A 24,558-nucleotide genomic window follows, 5' to 3' on the forward strand; every position below is an offset into this window, starting at 1 on the left:
GCGGATTTCCTTAGAGCCTTGCTCCCTTGCAGAGGTCCTGGGGTCAATGCAGTGCTGGTTGGAGGTGGGGTCGAGAGAGTCCAGGGCTCCATGAGGGTTGTGTGGAGGAATGCACAGATGGGAGCAAGTTGAGAGAATGGGAAGTTGGGGTGGGGGGGGTGAGTGTGCCTCTGCTGAAGGGAAGCCTGGGGTGTTTGTGAAGAGCTTCCTCCTTGGGAGCAGCCTGTTTTATTTGCACCTTAGCTCTGCCGCTGACCAGCTGTGTGCTAATGACAAATTCCTTAACCCTCCTTAGACTCTATTTTCTCATCTATAAATGGGGATAACAATACCTACCTCTTAGATCATATTATAGTGAAGATAAAGTGGAGCCTTAATGAAGGCAAATTTCCTGCCCACTGTAACCTTCCAGAAATATCTAAGCACAATTCAGCCTAAAGATGTTCATCTGTCAACACTCAGGCACTGGGGGCCTAAGGGCAGTTTATACGGGTTAGGATCCCCTTCCCATTGACCTTCAGGTTGGATGTCAAACCTAACAGAGGTGGATTGGGACAAGAACGGCCGCAGGATGGCGTTAACCCGAGGACACCGAGGCAGGTCACAGCCCGAGACCCTCCGTTAACGAGGTGTGAAGGCCTCAGACTTGAGAGGCAGGTGTGTGTTTTTCCAAAGCGGCGGAGAACGGGGGGAGGCGGGCTGTGTGGGCACCGGCAGCAGCTCGGATCACGGGAGCACGGAGGTGCCCGGGGAGCCAGGCTCTGGGCGCTCGATCTTCCCCGCGGCGCGGCAGCCGCCAGGTGGCACCAGGGCCCGGGGACTGGCCGCCGCCCGCGGGCGGGGCGGGGCGCGGAGGGGTTAGCGGGTGGGCGGGCCGCGGCGCCGGCGCTGCGGGGAACCCACCGGGGTGCGCGGAGGAGGGAGCGGCCGGGGGCTGCGGAGCCGGGCGCCGCGCCGAGCGGGGGCGCGGCCAATTGGACGGCGGGCCCGACGCGCGCAGACAGGCGACATGGAGGCAGGCGCGGCCGCCCGCCGCCCCTGACGCGCCGCTCCGTCCCGGTGGTCGGCGGGGCCGAGCCGGCCGGGGCCCCCGGCGCGGAGATGGGCAGGTCGGCGGCGCTCCTGCTCTGCCTGCTGGGCTGCCACGTCTGGAAGGCGGTGACCAAGACGCTGCGGGATCCGGGCGCCGGAGCCCAAGGTGGGTGCGCGGCGGCCGGCGGCGGGCTTTTGTGTGGCCAGGGCCTGCCGCAGCGGCGGCGGGAGGCTCCGCGCCGCATTGTGCCGCGGGCGGGGGAGCCGGGCCCGCAGCCCCCGCGCTGCGCTCCGGAGGGGGCGGCGCCGCCCGGGGACGCCTGGGGCCTGGAGCCTGTGCTCCCGGGGGGCCGGGGACAGGTGGGGGTGCGGGTGGCACCAGCTTTGCTGCTTCGGGTGGCGCGTTCGCGTGCATCCGGAGGTACTTTTCTTTATGCCGTGACATGGACACGCGGCTCCGTCTCCTCCTTCGCCCCGGCGACAGGGGCAGCCCCCGGGTCGCGCCGCCCACTCGCCGCTCGGGGCTCGGGTGCTGGAAACCCGGGCGCGAAGGCAGCTGCGCTCGGCCCTTTTGTTGTGGTGGCGAGGGGGTGGCCGCTGCCCCGGGGATGCCCCCTGCAATTGGGGACTCCAGGGTCCGCGGCTGCTGCCAGCCACCGGCCTGCCGCAGTTCGGGAAAGTTTTGGGGGTCTCCTCCTCCTCCCTGTCCGACGTCTTCTCCAGGCCTTGAGGGGTGTCCTCATCGGCCCAGGAATCGCTCCCGGAAGGGGAGGAAGAATTGGAACTGGGAGGCCCTGAGCACTTTAAATCAACAACAATCCTTTCCAGGGCTGTATGTCGCCAGCTCCTGCCTTTTGTCTAATCTTGGCCTCTGCAGATTTGCTTTCCAGCCCTGGAAGTAAAGTGGTCGCCTCTGAGAAAGGCCACGAGCCTGTCTTTTGTCTTTAAAATACGAATTTATTTGCGGGGGGGGGGGGGGGGGGGGGCGAAGACTCCTTTGCGCGCATTTGTGGCCGCCGCAGAGGAGCATCTGCAGGACGCCGCTGCCGGCCTCCCCGGGCCTCTCAGGTCTCCAGGTCTCCCACAGGTCTCCCACAGGCCTCCTGCAGCCCGACCCCCCCCCCCCCCCCCCGCGCCCCAGCTCCTTGTCATGTCCTCTCCTTGCAGAAAGGTGTGTGAACTGTGAAGTCAGTCCTGCCGACAGGATGGACCAAGATCGCTCCATCCAGGGTCCTCTTGCTCAGACTCTGCCTTACCCATCCTCATGCTAACTCTCTTCCCATGTAACAAATACCGGAGCAAAGAACCTGGATGGCCATTCAGCCTGATGTTGTGACAGAGAGGAAGGTTCCACCACAGGCTGCTGGGTTTAGTTTGTTACCTACATGTTGAATTAAAGGCTTTCATGTCCATCCCTTGCTGTACCATTTGCCAGCATCTCTTTCATGCATTGCTTTTGCTATAGCTACGGTATAATGTGACAATTATGAATTATGTATAAATTTGTAGTGTATATTATGGAAGGGGGACATTGATACAGTACAAAAAGACTCATTCCTCTTCATGTAGGAAATGAATGTTTAGGACATTAGATCATTGGTGTTCAGTTGTATCCTCTTAATACCCTACCTCTCTTTGAATCAGCTATTTTAATGAATGATACTTGCATTTCAAGGAGGCCATTAATTCCAAAGAAGGAGTTGAATTTTTTGTTTTGCACTTGACGTGTAATATTAAGTTCATGCACTTGTAAAATAGGGGAAGGCTTGGTTGGCCTCAACTGGGGGGAGGGGGAGAAGTCATGATAAAACCTACTAAGTGTAGGTTGGAGACCATATTTAACAGAGATCTTATTGCTAAAACTCAGATCAGGTAACTCAACTCTCAGAAATGGGATGTTCTGTGAAGTGGAAGAGAAATGATCAACCTGTGAGGATATTTATGCCACGGCTAAGAGAATCTTAGTCTATGGGGTGATCAAGTTGAATATTTTTCCACCTAGATTACTTCCTTGGTTGGATAAGGATGGCTTTTTAAAGAGTTGAGTCCAGAAGCCATAAGTTGGGTCTTACTACCTGGCATCTGGATTTCGAGCTAGTATCATTTTATGGGATCTCCTTGGACATTCTAAGGTCACTCTCACCCCACTGGGTTCTTCAAGCCATCTTGACACATTTACAGTTTTCTCTACTCTTCTGGATCACATACACAATGAAGACAATTGCTGCATCTGATTTCACTTTGCATTTCCCACAACAGTTTGTGGATTGTTTTGCACATGGTCAGTGCTGCATTGATGAAGGTTTGAAGACAGCTAGTCCATAAACTAGTGCAGCAATTTTCAACCTTTATCATCTCAAGGCACACATAAACTAATTACAAAATTCTGTGGCACAGAATCGCTATTGTAGTGAAAATCGCTGTTGTAGTGCAACATGCAGTCATCATTAACACGCATTTTTAGAAGAAAACTTCAATGTTTACCTTCTCTGAAACCTAATTTGTAGTTTTACTTACTTTCACTGTTGAAACTTATTTGAATCATTGTTGAGACTTTAATATGAGTTGTGTACACACAGATAGTGTATACCACAGGACTTAGAAATTACTTGGGAAAATCTTAGAGACCTGGAACACACAGATCATATACTACAGTATTTTAATTAGATTCTTGGAACTAAATGACACCTTCTTTATTAAACTAATCTTTACTATGTTATGAGGAAACTAACATCTTGCAAAACTTCTTGACACAATTTTTATGTATTTATGTATTTATGTATTCAAGATAAGATTTAAGGTTTGGCTTCAGATTCTCTCTTCTTACTATAGCTGCTTCGAATCAGCAAAGGGATTTCAAAAGCAACAGTTGTCACAGTGAGGCTTTGCTGATCACAAATTTGAACTAGTTCTAGAATATGATTGCATATTTTTATTGCTTCATCTCATTTGTTCCAAAGTGTTTATAGTATCTTTTTTTAATGTTACAGAAACTATTATTCTGAAGTATTGACTAATTTTGCCTTTCTCCATCACTTACAAACTGCATTGAGGCTGGCTTGATAGAGGGGACTGTCCTTGAAGAGCAGTGAACTGCGCAGATGTGCTCTTTAGGGATGTATGTTTGAAGCCCAGCACTTTTATGCATGAGAGAGGTCAGAGTTGGGTGAAGGACTTCAGGCTCCGCCTTCTACTGTATGATCTTGACGTTACAGTTCATTATCTAATTTTACAATGATATGCTAACTTTCTGTTCATCTCAGAGAAGCTACACTCTGTCATAACATTTGAAGTGAATGGTTGGCTGTCTCTCCTCTCTGAGAGGTCTGTTCTTTGCTAAACTCAAATTTGAGTTTTTGGAGCACGGTGATCAGTTGAAAGACCATGAAGCGACGTAAGATATCAGGAGGAACCTATGAATATATTACTTGACATGGCAAAGGAACGTCACCGACTTGATTAACTTAAGGATCTTGGATAGTCTGGGTTATCAATTGGACCCAATATAATCACAACGATCCTCACAAGAGAGAGGTGGCCTCTGAGAGAGACTGCGGGTACTCCATTGATGGCTGTGAAGGTGGAGGAGGGGCCGTGAGCCAAGGACCGCAGGCGGCCTCTAAAAGCCTGAAAAGGCAAGGAAATGGATTCTCCCCTGGAGCCTCCAGAGGGATGCTGCCTTGCCGACATCTTCCCTTTAGCCCAATTATAGTGATTCTGGGCTTCTGACCGCTAGAACTGTAAAATAGTAAATCCATGTAGTTTTAAGCCACTGAATTGTGGTAATTTGTTGTAGGAAACTAATACAAACCCTAATCCTCATGAATTATGAAAGAGCTGCACCTGTACAGTCAGGGTAATGGTGGAGTGTAGACTACTTCTTGGGTCCAAGCCACTAAATGTAACGGAGAAATGCATGAAGTTTTTGCATCTGTTTAACAAAATTCTGCCAAATTGGAGCGATGTTGGGGATCTTTGAGGATTGCCTCCAGGACCCTATTACAGCCACCAAATTGACTAATTTTTCCCCTGATGAGATCGGTGAGATGTGACTTTTATTTGTAAGCAAGGTGCGTGAGTCCTCTGTATTCCTCCCAGAGTTGGGATTGTTCACACCTGATGAAAGAACGTGTAGCCACAAGCCACTCTAGTAGAAATCTTGCTTGCTTTTAAGTTTTGCTCAAATTTTTATTGAAAGATATCTATTGGTAATAAATGTTGTAAAAGAAAGTTGTGATTTAGTGCCACCATAGGCCCCCAATGCCTTCATACAATGAAACAGTAGGGTCCCCCCTCCAACTTGGAATGGCCTCCCCCATGTTGTTTCAGAGTCTCAGCACAGCCCTTCTGATATTTCTCTGCCTCTCTTAGGCAAATGAGTCCAGCCAACTCTGGGCCTGGACCACATGAACAATTGAGGACACACAGTTGCAGGCAGAGGGCAGAGGCAGCGTAAACACCTGTTATCCTTGACACTACACCTGATAGGGAATACAGGAAGTGTGAAACTACTGCACTTCTCTTGTGTATTTTCCATCTCACCTGGGAGCAGGGGAATTCAGTTCAGTGTAGTCCTGAGAAGGAAGACATATGACATCTGGGCAGTTCCCAGAATAGCAGCTGAAGGGGTCACTGGCAACTTAGTGTGGGATTCAAACCTTATGGGCTGGGAGAAGGATAAGGATAATGAAGTGTCCTGGCTCGAGTCTCTTCCCAAGGAAATGAACTCAAGAATGGAGAGAAGTTTGAATCTTCTTGATTTTAGGGCTTTGGCCAAAGAGGTAAGTAAATAATGGAGAAAGGGAAGGAACCACTCAGTTATTTTAAGGCTGAAGAGCTTACCACTCGTTAATGTATCATACTCATCTTCCCAACATATCTCATAAACATTCATTCATTCAGTTCTCTTCATTTTCACTACTTTGCATACCTTCATCCTAGAGGGTCCCTGTTTTAGTCTGTGCTTTCAGTCCAACATCTTTTCCATGATTTCCCTCTTCAAACACCATTTTAGTCATGTCTCTTTCCTACAGAAACATTGGTATTTTCATGTTGCCCAAAGTATGTCTAATGACTAAGTCTGGCCTTTACAGTCTTACTGCCTTTTCCAACTTGATCTATTCTTCACCAGTTTGAATGGTCTTCTCCAGCTGGAATGTATCACTCCTTGCCCCCTGGATGGCTGGTGTACATCCTATCACTTCCCTTCACCTACAGCTATATTCTCTTTTCTGCTCTTGAAATCCTAAGTACAGTATTGAGTATCTGCTGTATGAATACAGTATGCTACTTATTAGACAAAAAAGGGTGGTGTGGAGGGGGTGCAGTATATTTTTGTGGAAGCTTGATTATTTAGAAGTTTCTACCCTGTGATATTTTACAATCCAATTGGAAAAGAAATGGAAAAATAAATTCATAAAGTAAGGGCATTAAGATACTTTTAATGTAATTAGGCAAGTTTCCTCAGTAAGATCAAACCAACTAATACTAAATAATGACTAAAAATACAGCTATTAATTGTCTGTAATGTTTATTTTTGCATATTCCAAGAATTTATCCAGCCCTAGCCGGTTTGGCTCAATGGATAGAGTGTTGGCCTACGGACTGAAGGGTCCCAGGTTCGATTCTGCTCAAGGGCACATGCCCGGGTTGCAGGCTCAATCCCCAGTAGGGGGCGAGTAGGAGACAGCTGATCATGATTCTCATCAATGATGTTTCTATCTCTCCATCTCCCTTCCTCTCTGAAATCAATTAAAAAATTTTTTTAAAAAAAGAATTTATCCATAGTCAGACACAGGAAGTTTTATTTCCTAGAGTGTTCCTGAAAATTGTAAGAAAACTCCTTTTATTTTTTATTTTTTAAATATATTTCATTGATTTTTTTACAGAGAGGAAGGGAGAGGGATAGAGAGTCAGAAACACCGATGAGAGAGAAACATCGATCAGCTGCCCCTTGCACACCCCCTACTGGGGATGTGCCGCAACCAAGGTACATGCCCTTGACCGGAATCGAACCTGGGACCCTTGAGTCGGCAGGCTGACACTCTACCCACTGAGCCAAACCGGTCAGGGCGAAAACTCCTTTTAATGATCAGATATTTAAGCAGTGACTACATAGATTGGAAAATATTGGTTCTATAGTGGTTTCCAATGTCATATGATGCTCTGAATAAAATAATTACAGAAACAATTGTATAAAGCTCATATTACTTAAATTGCATAGGGAGATAAGATGATCAAATAAAGCCCTGGCCAGGTGGCTCAGTTGTTTGGAGCATCATCCCATACACCAAAAAGGTTTCAGGTTCAATTCCCAGTCAGGGCACATACCTAGGTTGTGGGTTCCATCCCAGGTCAGGGCATGTATGGGAGGCAACCGATCGATGTTTCTCTCACATCGATTTCTCTTCCTCTCTTCCTCTCTCTAAACATATCTTCAGGTGAGAATTGAAAAATATATATGACCAAATATAGATTTAATATGTTCATCAAATATTTCACAAGTAAAACATATAAACACATATTCAAATATTTTCCTGGCAAATGGCATAGGAAAAGCTGGCTGAGGAGAAGAAAGCTTGAAGTTAGTATTGAGTTTATAAAAGATTGGTTTGTTTTGTTTTACCCTGTACCCCACAGGGATAGAGAAGCATGAGTTTATGAGGAAAGACAACTATTTCCAGGTCAGATGAACATTTCATTTGCTTGAATTTACTTTCTTGAACTCAGAATTTGAGTAGAAAAAGTAGTGAATTCACATAGAGGGGGATATTTTTAATGTGATTTTTAATGCGGTTTTGACAGAGCTGAACTAAAGACATTAAAACTATCCTCAGTCAGTAAGGTGAGTCAGATTAGTAAGACTTCTGATTTCAAAACATAATTGGTAGCAGAGTTTCAATGGTTGAAGTTCACCCCTTCCTCTCCATGCTATTGAGATTAGGGTGTGGTTGTGGTTTGTTTCCTTTGTACCAGTTACAGCTTATATCTCTCCTCTTGAGAGAAGGTCAGCACAATAAAAGCACTTTCTAATGGAAATTTCTTTTAGCAGAAATAATTAAAGCACATGTAACTTGGATCTTAATACTTTGTTAACATTTCATTTCTTCTTAATTTCATTGTGTGATTATTATCAGGCTAATAATTTATAGTTTATTAAAAATATTTTATTAAGGATTTGGATGAGTACATTTCTGGGAAATTGATTATACTTCCTTTTTTAAAAAATATGTTTTTATTGATTTTTTACAGAGAGGAAAGGAGAGGGCTAGAGAGTTAAAAACATCAATGAGAGAGAAACATTGATCAGCTGCCTCCTACACACCCCTACTGGGGATGTGCCCGCAACCAAGGTACATGCCCTTGACCAGAATCGAACCTGGGACCCTTCAGTCCACAGGCCGACGCTCTATCCACTGAGCCAAACCAGCTAGGGCTGATGATACTTTCTAATGAAGCAAAGGTGAAAAGGGGGTGTGTTAGTCCATTCAGGCTGCTGTAACAGAATGCCGTTGACTGGGTGGCTTATCATCGACAAAAATTTATGTCTCGCAGTTTTGAAGGCTGGGAAGTCCAAGATGAAGGCACTGGCAGACTTGGCGTCTGATCAGGGTGGTTACAGACAGCTGTCGTTTTGATGTGTTCTCGCATAGTAGAAGGAGCAAGGGAGCTTTGTGTCTTCACATGGGGTCACTAATCCATTCATATGGTCTCCACCCTCACAGAATCACCCTCAAGGCCCCACTTCCAAATACAATAACATTAAGGATTAGGTTTCAACATACAGATTTTGGGGAACACAAGCATTCAATCTGTTGCAAAATTTAGGTTAAAAAAGAACTCTGCGGGCAGTTTAGATGGTAAACTCGAAGAATGCATTAAAGTTAACAAAATTTCAAGATAGGAAGAAATCTAATTTTTAAAAAAAAGACTTGAATCTTGTAGGTGACTAAGTGTAAAGTGAGTAGAAAAATATGACTTGGTTACCAACACTGCCAGAGTCGTCTTGGGATACCCTGGTGAATGCCTAGTTTCTAGAAACCAGATTAGGACATAATTCTGTTGTGTCATGTGCTGGTGGGACCATACCTGAAGGATTGTATTTGGTCCTAGATGCAAGATTTAAGATTGATTGAACCTCCACAGCACATTCAAAGGAGAGCTTGAAATCAGGCCTCTTGGCTTTGTCATGATGCATGTCATATGATTGTCCATCCATGACATTGGTGAGTACTGGGCTGGACCTGCAGGCCCCTGTGGTCACACAGCCCTCCAACAGAAGCTCCTCCTTGTTAGCCATCACAGGCTCAGCCCCAGAAGAGCTGAACTAAATTGATTGGTTGGAGGGCTTCAGGCATGTTGTTAAAAGCAAGGCAGATCAAAAAGGTGGCCTCAAAGTCTTATTTAGGAAAGATGGGCCATCCTAGTGAATGTGTGATTTAGAACAAAAAAGATGTAGGGAGACCATTTAGGGAACCTCAGATATTTTAAGGATTATTGCATTAGTTCTCTGTTGCTGCCCTCACAGAGTATCGAAATATAACAGCTGGAAACAGCACTCATTACTACCCCACAGTTTCCATGGGTGGGAAGTTTGAGCACAGCACAGCTCAGGTCACTCTGCTTAGGGTCTCACTGGGCCAAAATCAAAGCATCAGTAGGGCCATGCTCCTTTTTGCAGGCTCTGGGAAGAATTTGCTTCCAAACGCATTCAAATGGTCAGAATTCATTTCCTTGCGGATAGAGGGCCGAGGTCCCTGTGTCGTTGCTGGCTGTGGGAGCCTTTCTTGCTCCTCAGGGCCACTTGTATTCTCCGCCGCTTTGTCCCTTCCTTTGCCAAGACAGCAACATCAGGTCCAGTACTCACATAGCACGTCTCTCGGACATCTCTTCCACCTTGTCTCTCTGACCACAACTAAACAAAGTTCTTTGCGTTTAAGGGCGCAGGTGATTACTTTGAACCTTCTGAACAATCCAGGAAAACCTCCCTCTTACACTCTATGACCTTAGTTAACCTCTACAGTCCCTTTTGCCCTTTAATGTAACACATTGGCAGGTTCCAGAAGTGAGGATGTGGGTGTCTTTAGGGACTCACTCTGCCATAATGTGGAGGGTGGGTCAGTGGAGCTCCAGTGGGTTGAGGGGTGGGCAAAGCAGATCTCCCGCCATAGGGGAGGTTGGGAATAGGGAAGAGGACTGCAGAGGGTCCTTTCAGTGAGTCTGGAGAAGGGTTTGGACGAGTGACTTCGGTGTCCCTTCTTGCCCTGAGACTTTAGATGGTCAACTCCATGGACTAAGTTCTAAATTCTGTGGACCCATATGCAAGGAAAACCTGAAGCAGCTTATTTGCTACCAAATACTGTATTTAAAGTGGTCCTGAGTTTTTGTATTTTGACCCTGAAAACCTGGAAGAAAGGTTTATTTTGGTAACTAATATACTAAATTCTTTGAATGGTAAATATTTAGGTATCTAAGCTACCCTTAATGTTAAATCAGTGTAATTAATAGTAACAGGCACTCTCAGCTTCATTCACCTAGATACGAAGAAATAATAATGACTAGCAAACATGTATAGGGTCTTATTGCATGTGAGGCACAACGCGAAGGACCTGAGTGGGTTACCTTATAGAATAGTCACATCAATCCTGTGGGTGTAAATACCAGTCTCACATTATAGCAGAGGAATTTGAGGCCCAGAGAAGTTGCATCCCTTTTTTTAATGCAGATAGACAAATTTACCCCGTGTGCGGTCCCTGTTTGCCTTTACCATAAACCATGGAAAACAACCTGAACAGTGATTTACTGCACAGCTCCAGAGAGCCGGGTTCTGTGCTTGGTGCCGTGGGGGATTCAGTTGTGTAGAAGCGATAAGAAATTCACACAAATAACTCTGATGAGCTCTTGAGGGAGGTCCGGCGCAACAGGGTGGAATTTAGGGTTACACCCAGCTGGGAGTGGGGAAATCTTCTGGGTTGTGTTTCAAGTCTGTTAGCATTTGCTTATATAACAAGAGACTTGTTAGAACCCATCACTTGGAGAGGTGGGCTAGGGAAAGATGTGGTTATTTGTAAAACAGTCCTTCAGGTGTGTTTGGATTTGTAACGCCTGATGAGATGCCCTTGTTCTCCTTTGGCATCAAGTGAGGGCTTTATTGACTGTGAAGTAAGTGTACGTGTATTGATTTGGTATTTGAACTTACATGTAAAACTTTAATCTTTTTCACTCAAAAAGAAAAAAAGCTGCTTAGTTTCTCTTTGCTTATGCAGTGACCTAGAAAATAAGTGTTTAAATGATGCTGTTGTAGGACGATAACAGATTACTTTTAATTTATTTTGTGAAAATGGCCATATTAAAAAAAAAAATGAAAATTTTACGGTGAGTACCCATCCTCACCACTTACATACAACTAACATTTTACCTGCTTCATTTCTTATCTATAATTTGTTCATTCTTTTGTCTAGTCATTAATCCATCTTATTTGTTGATGCATTTTAAAGTATGTCTCAGCTGTCAGTGGTCTTTCCTTGAAATACTGCAGCAAGCATGTCCTTCATTAGTGTTCAAGGTATTTATTTATGATTTTTTTCTCATAGCGAAATTTGCATACAAGGAAACTTACACATCTTGTGTTGACAAATGCATACATCTGCGCAACCCCAAATGCCATCGTGAAACAGAATATTACCATCCTTTCAGAAAGTTCCTCCATGTCCCTTCTCAGTAAATCTCTGCTTTATCCCTTAGGGCCGTGGTCGGCAAACTGCGGCTCTCGAGCCATAACGGCTCTTTGGCCCCTTGAGTGTGGCTCTTCCACAAAATACCACATGCGGGCGCGCGTACAGTGCGATTGAAGCTTCGTGGCCCATATGCAGAAGTCGGTTTTCGGCCTGGGCGAGTCTATTTTGAAGAAGTACTGTTGATATTTGGCTCTGTTGACTAATAAGTTTGCTGACCACTGCCTTAGGGGAAAACTCTGTTCTGATTTTTTCCACCATAGATTACCTTTATGCCTATTCTAAAACTTCATATAAATACATTATGTACTCTGGCTTCTCTTAGTCACTATGTCTTTTGAGATCCATCTGTTTGTTGCTTTTATCAGGAGATTGTTTCTTATTGATGAATAGGATTCTTCTGTATGACTGTTCTACAGTTTGCTTATCCATTTTCCTATTGATAGACAAAAGTTTCTCTGATGTAAATGTAGTGCTATGAACATTTTCATGCAGTTCTGTGGACATATGTTGTCATTGCTCTTGGGAAAATGCGAAGGAGAGGAATTTGGGGGTTATAGGTGATTGTTTAGTTTCATAAGAAACTGCTAGACCTTTTTCTGAATTGGTTCTATCTTTCTTTCACACACACATGCACACACACACACACACACGAAATGTGTGAGAATTTCTATTGCTCCACATTCTCACTAACATTTGGTGGTGTTAATTTTTTTTTAACTTTAGCCATTTTGGTGGGCAGATAGATAGGCAGGCAGACAGATAGTATAGCACATACATTTATTTTCCAGCTATAAATGGCTCTATTGTTTGAAGAGTATTGGAGTACTTTTAGAAATTAAAATTAAGATTTTACCATTATGTTTATTTTTTAAACAGTGTTTTAATGTAGAATTTTTAAATTTTTTGATGTTTTATTAAAATAAGTCACATAGCCCATCCAGTGATGCTCAGTGGTTGAGCATCGACCTATGAACAAGGAGGTCACAGTTCGATTCCCAGTCAGGGCACATACCCTGGTTGGGGGCTTGATCCCCAGTAGGGGGTGTGCAGGAGGCAGCCAATCAATGTTTCTCTCTCATCATTGATGTCTCGCTATCTCTCCCTTCCTCTCTGAAGTCAATAAAAATATATTTAAAAATCAATCACAGCCAAATTTTCTTCTCAGTGAATATCCAAACTGACCAGATAGAACCACTTTATCACATACCTACCAGATAAGCCATGGCGGGTTTGTCCATGTGCATGCCATGTGTATGTGTCTAGGTCAGTGATGGTGAACCTATGACACGCGTGTCAGAGGTGACACGCGAACTCATTTTTTTGGTTGATTTTTCTTTGTTAAATGGCATTTAAATGTATAAAATAAATATCAAAAATATACATCTTTGTTTTACTATGGTTGCAAATATCAAAAAATTCCTATATGTGACATGGCACCAGAGTTAAGTTAGGGTTTTTCAAAATGCTGACACGCCGAGCTCAAAAGGTTCGCCATCACTGGTCTAGGTGGAGAGGGAATGGGAAAGAGAAAATAAAATTAACGCTTCTAGAGTTAATATTTGCATATTGCTGATGCACCATTAGAGGTTATATTAGGACTATTTCCACGCCTATTCTCCTTAAAGAAACCAAAATGTATATGCCAATTGGAAGGTGCAAGTCATACACTCAAACAAAGTTCTCTTAACCATTTGTATGCCATAAGCGTCTATAGCAGTGGTTCTCAACCTTCTGGCCCTTTAAATACAGTTCCTCATGTTGTGACCCAACCATAAAATTATTTTCATTGCTACTTCATAACTATAATGTTGCTACTGTTATGAATCGTAATGTAAATATCTGATATGCAGGATGGTCTTAGGCGACCCCTGTGAAAGGGTCAGGGGTCGCGACCCACAGGTGAGAACTGCTGGTCTATAGTAAGATGCAAGCAGAAGACCTTTTTTAATTAATTCAACATATCGTGGCAGTTTACTGGTTAATGACTAAGCAGCTTCTACAGGTTACTTGGGACACTTCATTAACCCTTTTGAGTCATTTAGTATTGAGTTAATTCCTCAAAGTATTCTAATAACCTTTTTTAAAAAGTCAAGACAACATTCTAAAGATATCAATTACGGAAGTTAGAAAATTCAAATCTGCATTGAGTTCTTTGAGATTTACAAAACTCCCCTAAAGACTGGGTATACCATTTAGAAATCTAGACAAGATATATATGATTGTTTCCTAAAGTCCTCTGCCTGTGCCGTTGACCTACCGGCTGTTGGCAAGTTTAATCCATAGGTGTGTTATTAAGCAGCAAGCAGTACCTGATGTAGAACAAAAGCTGATGACACCAGAGCGTTTCTGATTTGTCAGTGGTGCTGTTGCAGCTGGAGCGTGCGCCTGCTGCATTTCTCTATCTGAGGTGCAGGTGGAGAAAGAACGAGTCTATTAACAGCGCTTCCCAGGCCTCTTTCTAAGACTTGTAGGGAGACCGTTGCCAGGCCCATTGTCTCTGAAGGTCACTGCCCTCTACGTCTCAGGCTGAGCTCCTAGCACCATTTTGGAGTGTGGGGAGGGTTGTGCCCTTGCTGCTGTGTCCTGATCACAGGAGCCTGGCGGGCGAGGTATGTCCCTGCCCTCAGGGTGGCTCTGTCCGCCTCAGTGCCCCTCTGCTGTCCTGCTCAGAAGACACGCGCGTGTGCTGCCCCAGAAGTGGCTTTAGGAGGGCAAGGCTGGGTGTTGCTAACTCACTGCTTCTGAATTACCATGTGACTATGTTAAAAACAAACATTTGGTATTTCAAATAAATGTGCCTGTCCCTGTGTTCATTCATGGAACCGAACCACATCTGGGATGGGGGAACAAGTGGGTGTTCCAGTCAGGTCCTCTCTTTTCAGTTCTGTTTCTTCTCTCCTGTGGCCTTTTCAGTTTCCCTATGGTATATGCCAGCCGTGGGCAAGCTACGGCCCGCGGGCCGGATTCGGCCTGTTTGAAATGAATAAAACTATTGAAAAAAAAAGACCGTACCCTTTTATGTAATGATGTTTATTTTGAATGTATATTAGTTCACACAAACACTCAATCCATGCTTTTGTTCCGGCCCTCCGGTCCAGTTTAAGAACCCATTGTGGCCCTCGAGTCAAAAACTTTGCCCACCCCTGGTATATACTGTTACCCTTTTCGTGTCCTTGCCCTTTTAGTTGAGGTATTTCTTAAAAAAAAAAAAAAAATATATATATATATATATATATATATATATATATATATATATATATTTTACTTATTGATTTTAGAGAGAGAAAAAGGGAGCGAGAAACATCCATGGTCTGCTGCCTCCTGCACACCCCCTTCCGGAGATTGAGCCCGCAAACCCCCCCACCCACCCACCCACCCACCCCACCATGTGCTCTAACTGGGAATTGAACCAGTCACCTCTCCGTGGATGGGATGGCGCCCAACCAACTGAGTCACACACTGGGCAGGGCTTTTGTGGAGGTCCTCTTCCCAAGCCCTTTATCGGCCTTCCTAGACTTTTATAAAGACAGAATTTACAGACAGAATTAGTGGCATATGTAGCCCTTCTAGTACTTATATTAAAACAGATTTTATAAAAGGAGAGGATTTTTTTCAAACTTAGAATATTTTATTGTTCGATACTCATGAGAAACATTTGTTCAGCCTGATTCCTGAAGGCGGATTCTCAGAGCCCTACATTTATTTGGTGTTTAATGTGATAGAAAGTCATCCTAGCCCAACCGCATGGCTCAGTGATTGAGCATCGACCTATGAACCAGGAGGTCACAGTTTGATTCCCAGTCAGGGCACATGCCCAGGTTGTGTGCTTGATCCCCAGTGTGGAGTGTGCAGGAGGCAGCCGATCAATGATTCTCTCTCATCATTGATGTCTCGCTATCTCTCTCTCCCTCTCCCTTCCTCTCTGAAATCAATAAAAAAAATTTTTTTAAAAAAAGAAAACCTGTTGTTAATTTCAAGCTAGGAAAACAGAATAGCATTAGATAAATGTAAGTCTGTTATTCCAAGTATTGTAATACAGAGGGTAGATTCTGCTGCTAAAGGATGACATAAAAGATATTACTTGTGTTTAATGTCATTTCATTATTTAAAATGTTCCCATCTAAGCAGAGGTTGGAGGTGATTGGTTTTCAGATGCCTCCTCCGGAACATGGGGTTCCGCTTTTTGCTCAGCTGATGGCTCTCTCTTTGTTACCTGCCATCTGCTGCACATGTATAGACGTGTGAAAAAGAATATGGGAAAGGGATAGAAAAGTTAATGCACTCAACCCGTGAGGGTGGAGGACACAGGTCTGCAGTCTGGTCAAGTTTACAGCCATCTGCTGGAGCACAGGGAGCCTTTCAGAAAGGGGCTTTGCACTCTAGGCTCTGCATGCAGACCCCCTCACTCCACAGATTGTCCAAATGTTACCACTGTGGCTGCAGCGAAATTAAGTTTCTCCTTCCTACACCACTTCACCAGGCACACAGGGCACATGCTCGGGGCACAGTTGTATGGTCCACTTTTTCCTTTACTATAAACTTAAAGACTGCCTAATGAAATTAAACTCAGAAAGTGTTCCTTTAGCTCACTCACCTCTTGGCAGAGCAAACTGTTAAACTGGCTTTTAATACACACTTTGTATTTTCTTTAGAATGGATTCTTGTAACTTAGTTTTTAGGTTGGAATTAGCATTGATAAAAGGCTCCTATAGTGTATTTTCCCTGATACTGTTTGAAACAGTTTGTGTGTTTTTTCCATTTGAACTTCATTTTCCTCTTCAAACTTAAAAATAAAGTCATTGCCTTTAATGATGTTTCTTTCAGTGTCTTGATGGAAATCTATGCAATGTCAATTAAATATTGAACTTACGCCTCTAAAATAAATACATGTTAAAGTACTACAGAAAGCTAAGTAAACTAGAGAAAGGAGTTACTACCTTTTGGACCAGGGGTGTAGTTTATGTGCACTTGTTAGATTACATATCTCATATCTTCGCATTTCTAAATATATAATCCTTCCGCAGATGTGTACAGGAGAGCATGGACTGGCAAGATGTGAAGTTAGACACTTCCTAACCTTATCTTCCTGCTAGCTGCTTCATGGCTGCTCCATCCATCCATCCACCCACCCACCCACCTACCTACTCATCCATCCAACAGAGTGTCTGCTTTCCTTACCTTTCACCCCTGAAATATTTACATTATTATCTTAAATTTGTATGATCCATTATAAATAGTCTAGTGCTTTCAGATTCACTATTTGTTTTTCTCATAATCTTGACAGGTATTCAGAAGAAATTCCTCTTTATACATGAAAAAAAAAGTGGCTTGAAGTCATGCGCTGGTATACCGTGGAGGTAGTAACTCCATACACATCCTCCATCCTTCTCCTCTCCTTTTAGCATGTCTCTCCCAGTGGCTCTGGGCAGTCAGACTCACCATCTCAGTCATGATTTCTGCACAGGGACTCCTGTCGGAGCCACCCATTTCCTGCACAGCAGTCACGCTGCCCACCAAGCATGGCTCACATGTTTATCAGTCACTTCTTCTGATTCCAAGTTATGGGGACCCAAAGATAATTAAGACCAAGCCCCTGCTTTTCAGGAACCCAATCTCCTGTGGAGGAAGCACAGATAAACAAAAATCGCTATCAAACCTAACATGTCAGAGTGCAGAGGAGGGAATGACTAACTCGGCAGTGAAAGAGGTTTCACAGGGGGTGGCTCTCAAGCTCGGGTGTGCAGGCTGAGAATCGTGTGGAAATGGGAAAGAAAGCGCTCTCTGAGCTGCACCACCATCCTTAGGAATTACAGCTGTTGGGAGGAACAAGAGCTCTTGGGGCGCGGGATGGGGGGGCAGCAGAATTATCAGTAGAGTTGCTGAGCTTGCTAATAAACTCATATCTCAGACCACGGGGACGTAATGAGTAGTGGGTGTTATTCTAAGTCTGTGAACCAGTTGCCATGCCTGACCTATCTTCCTCTCCCAAATTACTGTAAATCCTCTCTTCCCATTTATTCTGCTTGGTTGGTTAATCTTCAACCCGCTGTTCCAGCATCAAAGGGTCGGGCTTTTCCAGCATAACCTTCCTCCACCCCAGCCTCCTCTGCTAATTTCATGTCATTTATTTAGAACACAATTAGTCGTCTTTGTGACTGATCTTTACTTTCTTTCCTCGTTCTTGTTCCTGCTTTTTTCAGTTGGCCTAATGGGGTAGCATCACAGCTACCGAAAGGGCACAAAAAGTTCAACGTCTGTATAGTCCATTCAGCAGCAGAAGAAAGAGACGCTGAAGATAACCACTTATACCCAATCTTGGAATATATATATACATGGCTGTTGAATGTGCAGTGTTTATCTGTCCGAGTCCTCCAAGTGTCTTCAAGATGAGGAAGCGGCTGCTAATTCGCGTATGAAGGGGACGAGGCCCCTCCAGCGGTCTTCATGGGAGCCATGGCGGAGACCTCGCGGTGGGGAGTAACTTCTTGGCAATCAGGAATGGGTTGGAGGTTCCTGCCTTCGCAGGAATTGAAAGGGAAGGGGCAGAGTATTGTAGCATGAACCTGGGTTTCCATGCTACTTTTTCACCTGTTTGTCTATGTTTTTTGACTCCTTCCTACTGTTGGTCAGACAGTATAAAACAGATCCATGATCCCCACTCTTCAGAAGTTTGCAGTGTAGTGGATGCAGTTATCTACTCAGTTAGCGGGACTGCTGTTCCAGCTGGAAATCGGGTAACATATGGATGTAAGCCTGTTATGGAACACCTGTCCATCGTGCAGCTGTGCATACAGCCTTGTTCTGTGCGCTCTGTGGCACCAGCTGTAGCCCCTTCTGTGTGGTTCTGACTACATGTCATTTTTTAGGTAATGCTTTCAATGACTTCCTAGCTCACTGTGAAATACTGGTTTGCTACCTAGTCAATTCACAGTGGTCACACAAAAATAAAAAATATATAATAAAATTAAGACTAATGGATAAAGACTTATGGATAAAATTAAGACGTATAGATAAAGCTCTGTTACTCTAGAGAAAAGGTAACTAAAACAAAACAATGTTAAAAGGCTTTGGGTGGTGAGCACATAATGCAACATACAGATGATGTGTGATAGAACTGAATACCTGAAGTGTATACACTGTTATTAAGCAATGTTGCCCCAATAAATTTAATTTTAAAAATTTTTAAAGGAATATTAACAAATAGAAAATATTTTAAAAGTGAAGATACACAATCCTTAAGACATTAAAAACAAAAACAAAACAACACACCAAACCATAGCTTTGCACCACACCCAGATAATAGCGGCTCTGCCCGGAGCTGCCTTTTCTCCCGTGTCCCTGGGAAGGTGGGCCAGGCACCGCCAGGACAGCAGAATTCCTGAGTGACTCATAATTTATCTCCCTGGAGATTCCTGGCTGCCTGCCGAGTCCACAAGACCTTCGAGGAACCAGCAGAATAGTGATCTGTGTGAGCGCGTGTCTTTCTAGTTCACGGCAGTTTCTGTTTTTGTTTTGTGTTTTTAAGTGAATGAAGTGGCGTTGAGTCCCCCAGTCCCTTACCTCTTGAAATGTTCATCTCCTTGAATTCGGAAGCAGCGCCACTCACCCAGGCAACAGCCTGGGCGCTCAGGAGTGGTCCTGGGACCCAGCTGGGCCATGGCTTGTTTGTGCTGTAGGGAATATGGGGCTTGTGGAGGGAATATGAGGGAGAGGAAGTTGAGAAAAGACATCCCCTACTCCTGGGGCAACTTTTAGTCTGAGATGTGCAGTCAGTGTCTCCCTGCTGTGGCTCCATCTCTTCGTCTTATGGGTCTTAACCTGTGAAATGGCACCCCCTTGGCCCCATAGCCCCCTCAAGCTATTCATTTCTTCCATTCATTACCAGAAAAGCAGCTGTCCACACTCACCTCTCCACTCACTCACCCCCTTCCCCCCAGTTCACCCCTTAATGCTCTGCTTTCTCTTCCCTTTGATATCTAGAACATCATTCACAGGCCATACAAAATTATCAGCTTAAAAATTAGCCTGTTATATTTGGTCAAACATTTAATTAACTCACCCCTCATGCCGTGGCAGGGCCAGGCCAAATGATTTCTCGGGCCTTATACAGCCCGCGGGCCAGACGTTCCCCACCCGTGATCTAAAGTATTAGGCACCAGCGCCTTTGAGGAGCCATCTCTGGTCCCCCCCTGCCTCCCCAGGTCTGAGTGCATCCCTTCGCTGTTTATTCAGCAAATACTGATGGAGTGCTCCGTGTTCCAGGCACTGCTCTGGCTGCTGGGGTACAGCAGAAAACGTCCAAACTTCCTCCCTGTGTTGAGAGGTTGTGTGTACCCGCCCCTAATCCAGCTGTCTCTCCTTGAGACCAGAGCCGCCTCTCACTCTGCTGGTCTTCAGCCAGCGTTTGCTGAGAGCACATCCAGTTGTGCCCCTTTTCTTCCTCCTTTCTTCCCCTTTTCCACTCTGTCTTTCCTCCCGCTCTCCCAGGAGCAAAAACAGGAAATAGAACTTCGTAATTACAAGATGATCTGGATACAATTTCATCCCTGTTTTTGGTTTCTACATAGAGTTTCTTGAAGTTTTGGGGGTTGTGATGTAAAGTGTGAGTTGAATGCTTCCTTTGTTTGATGAATTTGCTCAGCTGTGGCTAACAAGGAAGTTCCCCTCTGCCGTGTCCTCTGTTCAGCGCTGGCGAACTCGGTTCTTTGAAAAGTCACTGGGAGAAAGGGACATTCTGCTTGTATCTTATTGTAGGTGGTGCCTAAGTCTATGAATACCAAAGCATGTGTTGGGAACAAACACAAGGTTTTCAAATGTTCTTATCTCGTAATGCCACCATCCCTTTCTCCAGAAGCAAAACAACACAAAGCTACAAAGCTAGACCACTTATTTGAGGGCTAGTACTTGTAGAGTTGCCAGATGAAATACAGGACACTCAGTGCAGTGACATTCCAGATAATCTATAAATACACGTCTACTGTAAGTATGCCCAGTATTGCACAGGACATATTTACACTGAAAAATTGTTTATTGTTCCTCCAAAATTCAGACGTCACTGGCATCCTGCATTTTTATTTGCTAGGTCTGGCAACCTTATTTCGGCAGAAGGCAGTTGTTGGGAGGAACCATTTTTAGCTCTCATTTTTGCTCATGGCAATGTGCCAGAGGAACACCCCCAAAGCTGCTGCCTTTGCCAACTTTAATATCAGCCCCACTTTTAGAAGGTTTCTCAACCGTAACCTGGAGGAACAGTGAGGCCACACTCACTCCTTCATTGCACCTCCTTCAACCCGGAGGTGTGACACCTGGTGTAACAGTGTTGCGTGGTTGGGAAAATGAGATCACAGATGGCAACCCATCTTCCATCTCTGAGGTTCCTTGCCTGTTATGGAAGTGGAAGTTGTATGATTTGGAAAGACATTCAGTTTAGTTCAGCAATCATTTTTTAAGTATTCCATTTGTAACGTAGGTTGTGGGACTCTGTCCGCCTCCCAGTCTTGGGAAAAACAAAAGCATTCCCAGTGGGGCTCAGCCCTGGGTGGACATTATAATCAGCTGGGAGCACCTTAAAGCCCTCCCGATGCTTAGGACACACCCCAGAGATTCCGATTCAGGGTCCGGTGGGGCCTGAACATGCCTGACTTTCCCAGAGCTCTCCCTCTGGCCCTGGTTGCAGCTGGAGTTGAGCCGGTTGAGTTTCAGCATCATGTTTTGTCTTGAAGTATTCTGAGTGCCAGTGCGGAAGAGGAATGGTGAGTGACAGAGTCTTTGCTTATGGAGTAATCACATGCAGGTTTAATTCTGGGCCGTGACTCACAGGAGGGGCTTCCAAGCTCTTCCAGGAGTGGCCCCCATGATCAGAAACCCATGTGTGTGCCGACTGCATTTTCAAAATCATCAATGAGTGGGACTGGTGAGGGTCAGTCTTGGTGTACTGGAAGGCCTCAAACTGGGGTGAAATTTTATGGGAGTGGTATTCATACTTATTTTCCATCTGTTATTAATTCGTCATGCTGTGCGGTTTGTTGGTGTGACTTTAGTGGTGTTAACCTGGGGAGTTAAAATGATGTATGAAATGGAGCATAATTAAATGCAAGAACTGATTGATAGAAGCCTATCACACTGACACTTCTAATAGTTGTACAGCAAATGGTAGCATCAGGCTGTGGTTAGACCTCTTCTAATCGGTGCCATCTCATCCGGTTAGCGAATTTGTCCTGCTGCTAGAAGTCTTGAGGGGTGGCCCCCAGAGTGGAGTGGGCTCTTTTGGCATGTAGCTCCCTAAGGCGTGTAGCCCCGAGTGAGGGTGTCTCAAATGGCATCAGGATCTCCCTCCTCTTGCTCTGGGATGCTGCCTACACATGCTGACCCCTGGGCAGTGTCTGGAGCTAGGGGAATGGTTCTCTGGGCGGGGGCCTGTGAATCCAGTAACTAACCCCTGGGACTGGATACCGCGGTCAAGGGTTAGTCTGAGCAGCATTTTAACAGTGGCATACTCCCAAGTCTGGACTGGGGTAGAGGCCAACCTTCTTGATTACTATTATTTTATTTTTACGGACCCCCTCTGTTTGGGGCAGTGGTGTCTGACCTCTTCGTCTTTGCAGAAGGGTCCCTTTAACCCTGTGAAATGCCTGGTCTCTCTTGGGTTATCTCCAGCTCTGCATAGTGGCTGATGACTTGGGCACAGTTTGTCTTTTTGCTAGGATGCAATGGAATCACCTTCCCCTCTTTGATACTTTCTCCCTATTGCTTTGAAGGCAGATTGATTTTTTTTGTTTGTTTGTTTTGAGAGGACATTGGGGGAGGCGAGGAAGGAGAGAGAGAGAGAGAGAGAGAGAGAGAGAGAGAGAAAGAGAGAGAGAGAGAAAGGCATCTATTTGTTGTTCCACTTATTTATGCATTCATTGGTTGATTCTTATATGTGCCCTGACTAGGAACTGAACCCACAACCTTGCCATATTGGGATAATACTCTAACCAATTGAACTACCCAGCCAGGGCTGTTTGGTTTTTTTAAAAACTATGAGTAGAGTTTTCCACATTTAACTTCTAAGTAATTCCTGTATCTTATAAATCTTTATTAATGCATAGTCGAGCTAAACACAGAACAGTGGTTATTGCCAGTAATTGAAAAAAAAAAGCAAGGAAACACTTGAATAAAGTTTTTCAAATATATCTTGTGAAGCCTCTTGACTTTTTGCTAATTTGGATTTTATGGTGATTTAGAGAATGGCCTCTAAAGTATATCCTTCTGTCACCTGAACATAGGACTTGTTACAGATTAGTAGTGTAAGCTGGCAGTTCTCAAATAGGACATTTTGTGAGCTAAGCAGGAATGTTTTGATATAAAACATGGAATATTGCCGAAACCGGTTTGGCTCAGTGGCTAGAGCGTCGGCCTGCGGACTGAAAGGTCCCAGGTTCGATTCCGGTCAAGGGCATGTACCTGGGTTGCGGGCATATCCCCAGTAGGAGATGTGCAGGAGGCAGCTGATCGATGTTTCTCTCTCATCGATGTTTCTAACTCTCTATCTCTCTCCCTTCCTCTCTGTAAAAAATCAATAAAATATATTAAAACATGGGATATTGGGGATTTCCCCCAATTTGTACTAGAAAATATAATTTAATTTTTCTTCCTTCATTATATATTCTAGTCCATCCATGCTGCTGTTCTCTATTAGAAATTTTTATAAGATGAATTCTGTCTTAACCCAGGTTGTAAACTTATTTTAAGCTTGACACCTAGACATCAGTGCAACTTCACTATTACTTCTAGGTGTTCTGCCACCTGAAAAGTTTGCAACCTACTGGCAGAAGCCAGAACTGCAGATTTAAGAGGATTGGACTTTATTTTTGAGAGACTTTATTTACACTGAAAATACTGGTATGGCTATGAATTAGACTCCGCCCCTCTTCTCCATCTCAGTCTTTCCTTGTTATTCTAGCCCCGTCTCAGCTGCCACCACCTCTGAATGACAGCCTCTGTGGGCTCACTTAGCACTTGGTACAGACCTCCATTATGTCACCTCCATGTTTAATAGGCAGGTGCCCCTTGCTGCTCAGTTCTCATTACTCAGATATATTCACTATCAAGAGTTGTGGAAATGTTTATCCTAAATTCACTGTCCAGACTGAAAACCCGCTTATTGCATACAACACCATGCCCTCGGTCTATGTGAGAGGCTGTAGAGTGGGCTGCCAGGCCTAGCCATTCTCCTACAGCAGTGATGGCGAACCTTTTGAGCTCGGCGTGTCAGCATTTTGAAAAACCCTAACTTAACTCTGGTGCGGTGTCACATATAGAAATTTTTTGATATTTGCAACCATAGTAAAACAAAGATTTATATTTTTGATATTTATTTTATATATTTAAATGCCATTTAACAAAGAAAAATCAACCAAAAAAATGAGTTCGCGTGTCACCTCTGACACCCGTGTCATAGGTTCGCCATCACTGTCCTATAGGATACCAGCCCAGGGTGCTTACATGTATCACATGTGGTTTGCTGGTTTGCTCAGATGGGGGTTGAGGACAAAGGCAAGGATGGGCACTCACACAGGCGGTGGGCTCAATATTTGCAGTTCAGTTGCTCAGACTGAGCCCAACGTTGTGCAACACGTAGGACTTTACATTGTTATTGCAGCAAGAAATTCAGTGTTGTGAACATGCGTCTGGTGTGTGAGGGAAACCTTCAGAGTTTCGAACGAGGCCTGTGTCCACATCAGTGGCCTCTGTCCTCCATCGCCTTTGCACACGCACAGGCAACAACAAAATCCTTCCTGCCTCTTCC

General features: G+C 44.5%; 2 protein-coding genes across 3 annotated transcripts in view; one reads left to right on the forward strand and one right to left on the reverse strand.

The window, feature by feature from the left end:
* The first annotated feature begins 877 nt into the window (after window positions 1–877).
* FAM171A1 (family with sequence similarity 171 member A1) overlaps window positions 878–24,558 on the forward strand; it is a 128,853-nt gene continuing 105,172 nt past the window's right edge. For both annotated transcript variants that reach the window (XM_059659808.1, XM_059659817.1), the window contains exon 1: window positions 878–1,198. In XM_059659808.1, coding sequence (XP_059515791.1) covers window positions 1,102–1,198 — 97 coding nt within the window. In that variant the 5' untranslated portion in view covers window positions 878–1,101. The remainder of the gene's footprint in view (window positions 1,199–24,558) is intronic.
* MSANTD7 (Myb/SANT DNA binding domain containing 7) overlaps window positions 24,077–24,558 on the reverse strand; it is a 501,345-nt gene continuing 500,863 nt past the window's right edge. Inside the window, exon 5 of the transcript XR_009447988.1 lies at window positions 24,077–24,190. The gene's annotated coding sequence lies outside the window, so the exon portion shown is untranslated. The remainder of the gene's footprint in view (window positions 24,191–24,558) is intronic.

The sequence above is a fragment of the Myotis daubentonii genome, chromosome 1 (assembly GCF_963259705.1).
Source record: "Myotis daubentonii chromosome 1, mMyoDau2.1, whole genome shotgun sequence".
NCBI lineage: Eukaryota > Metazoa > Chordata > Mammalia > Chiroptera > Vespertilionidae > Myotis > Myotis daubentonii.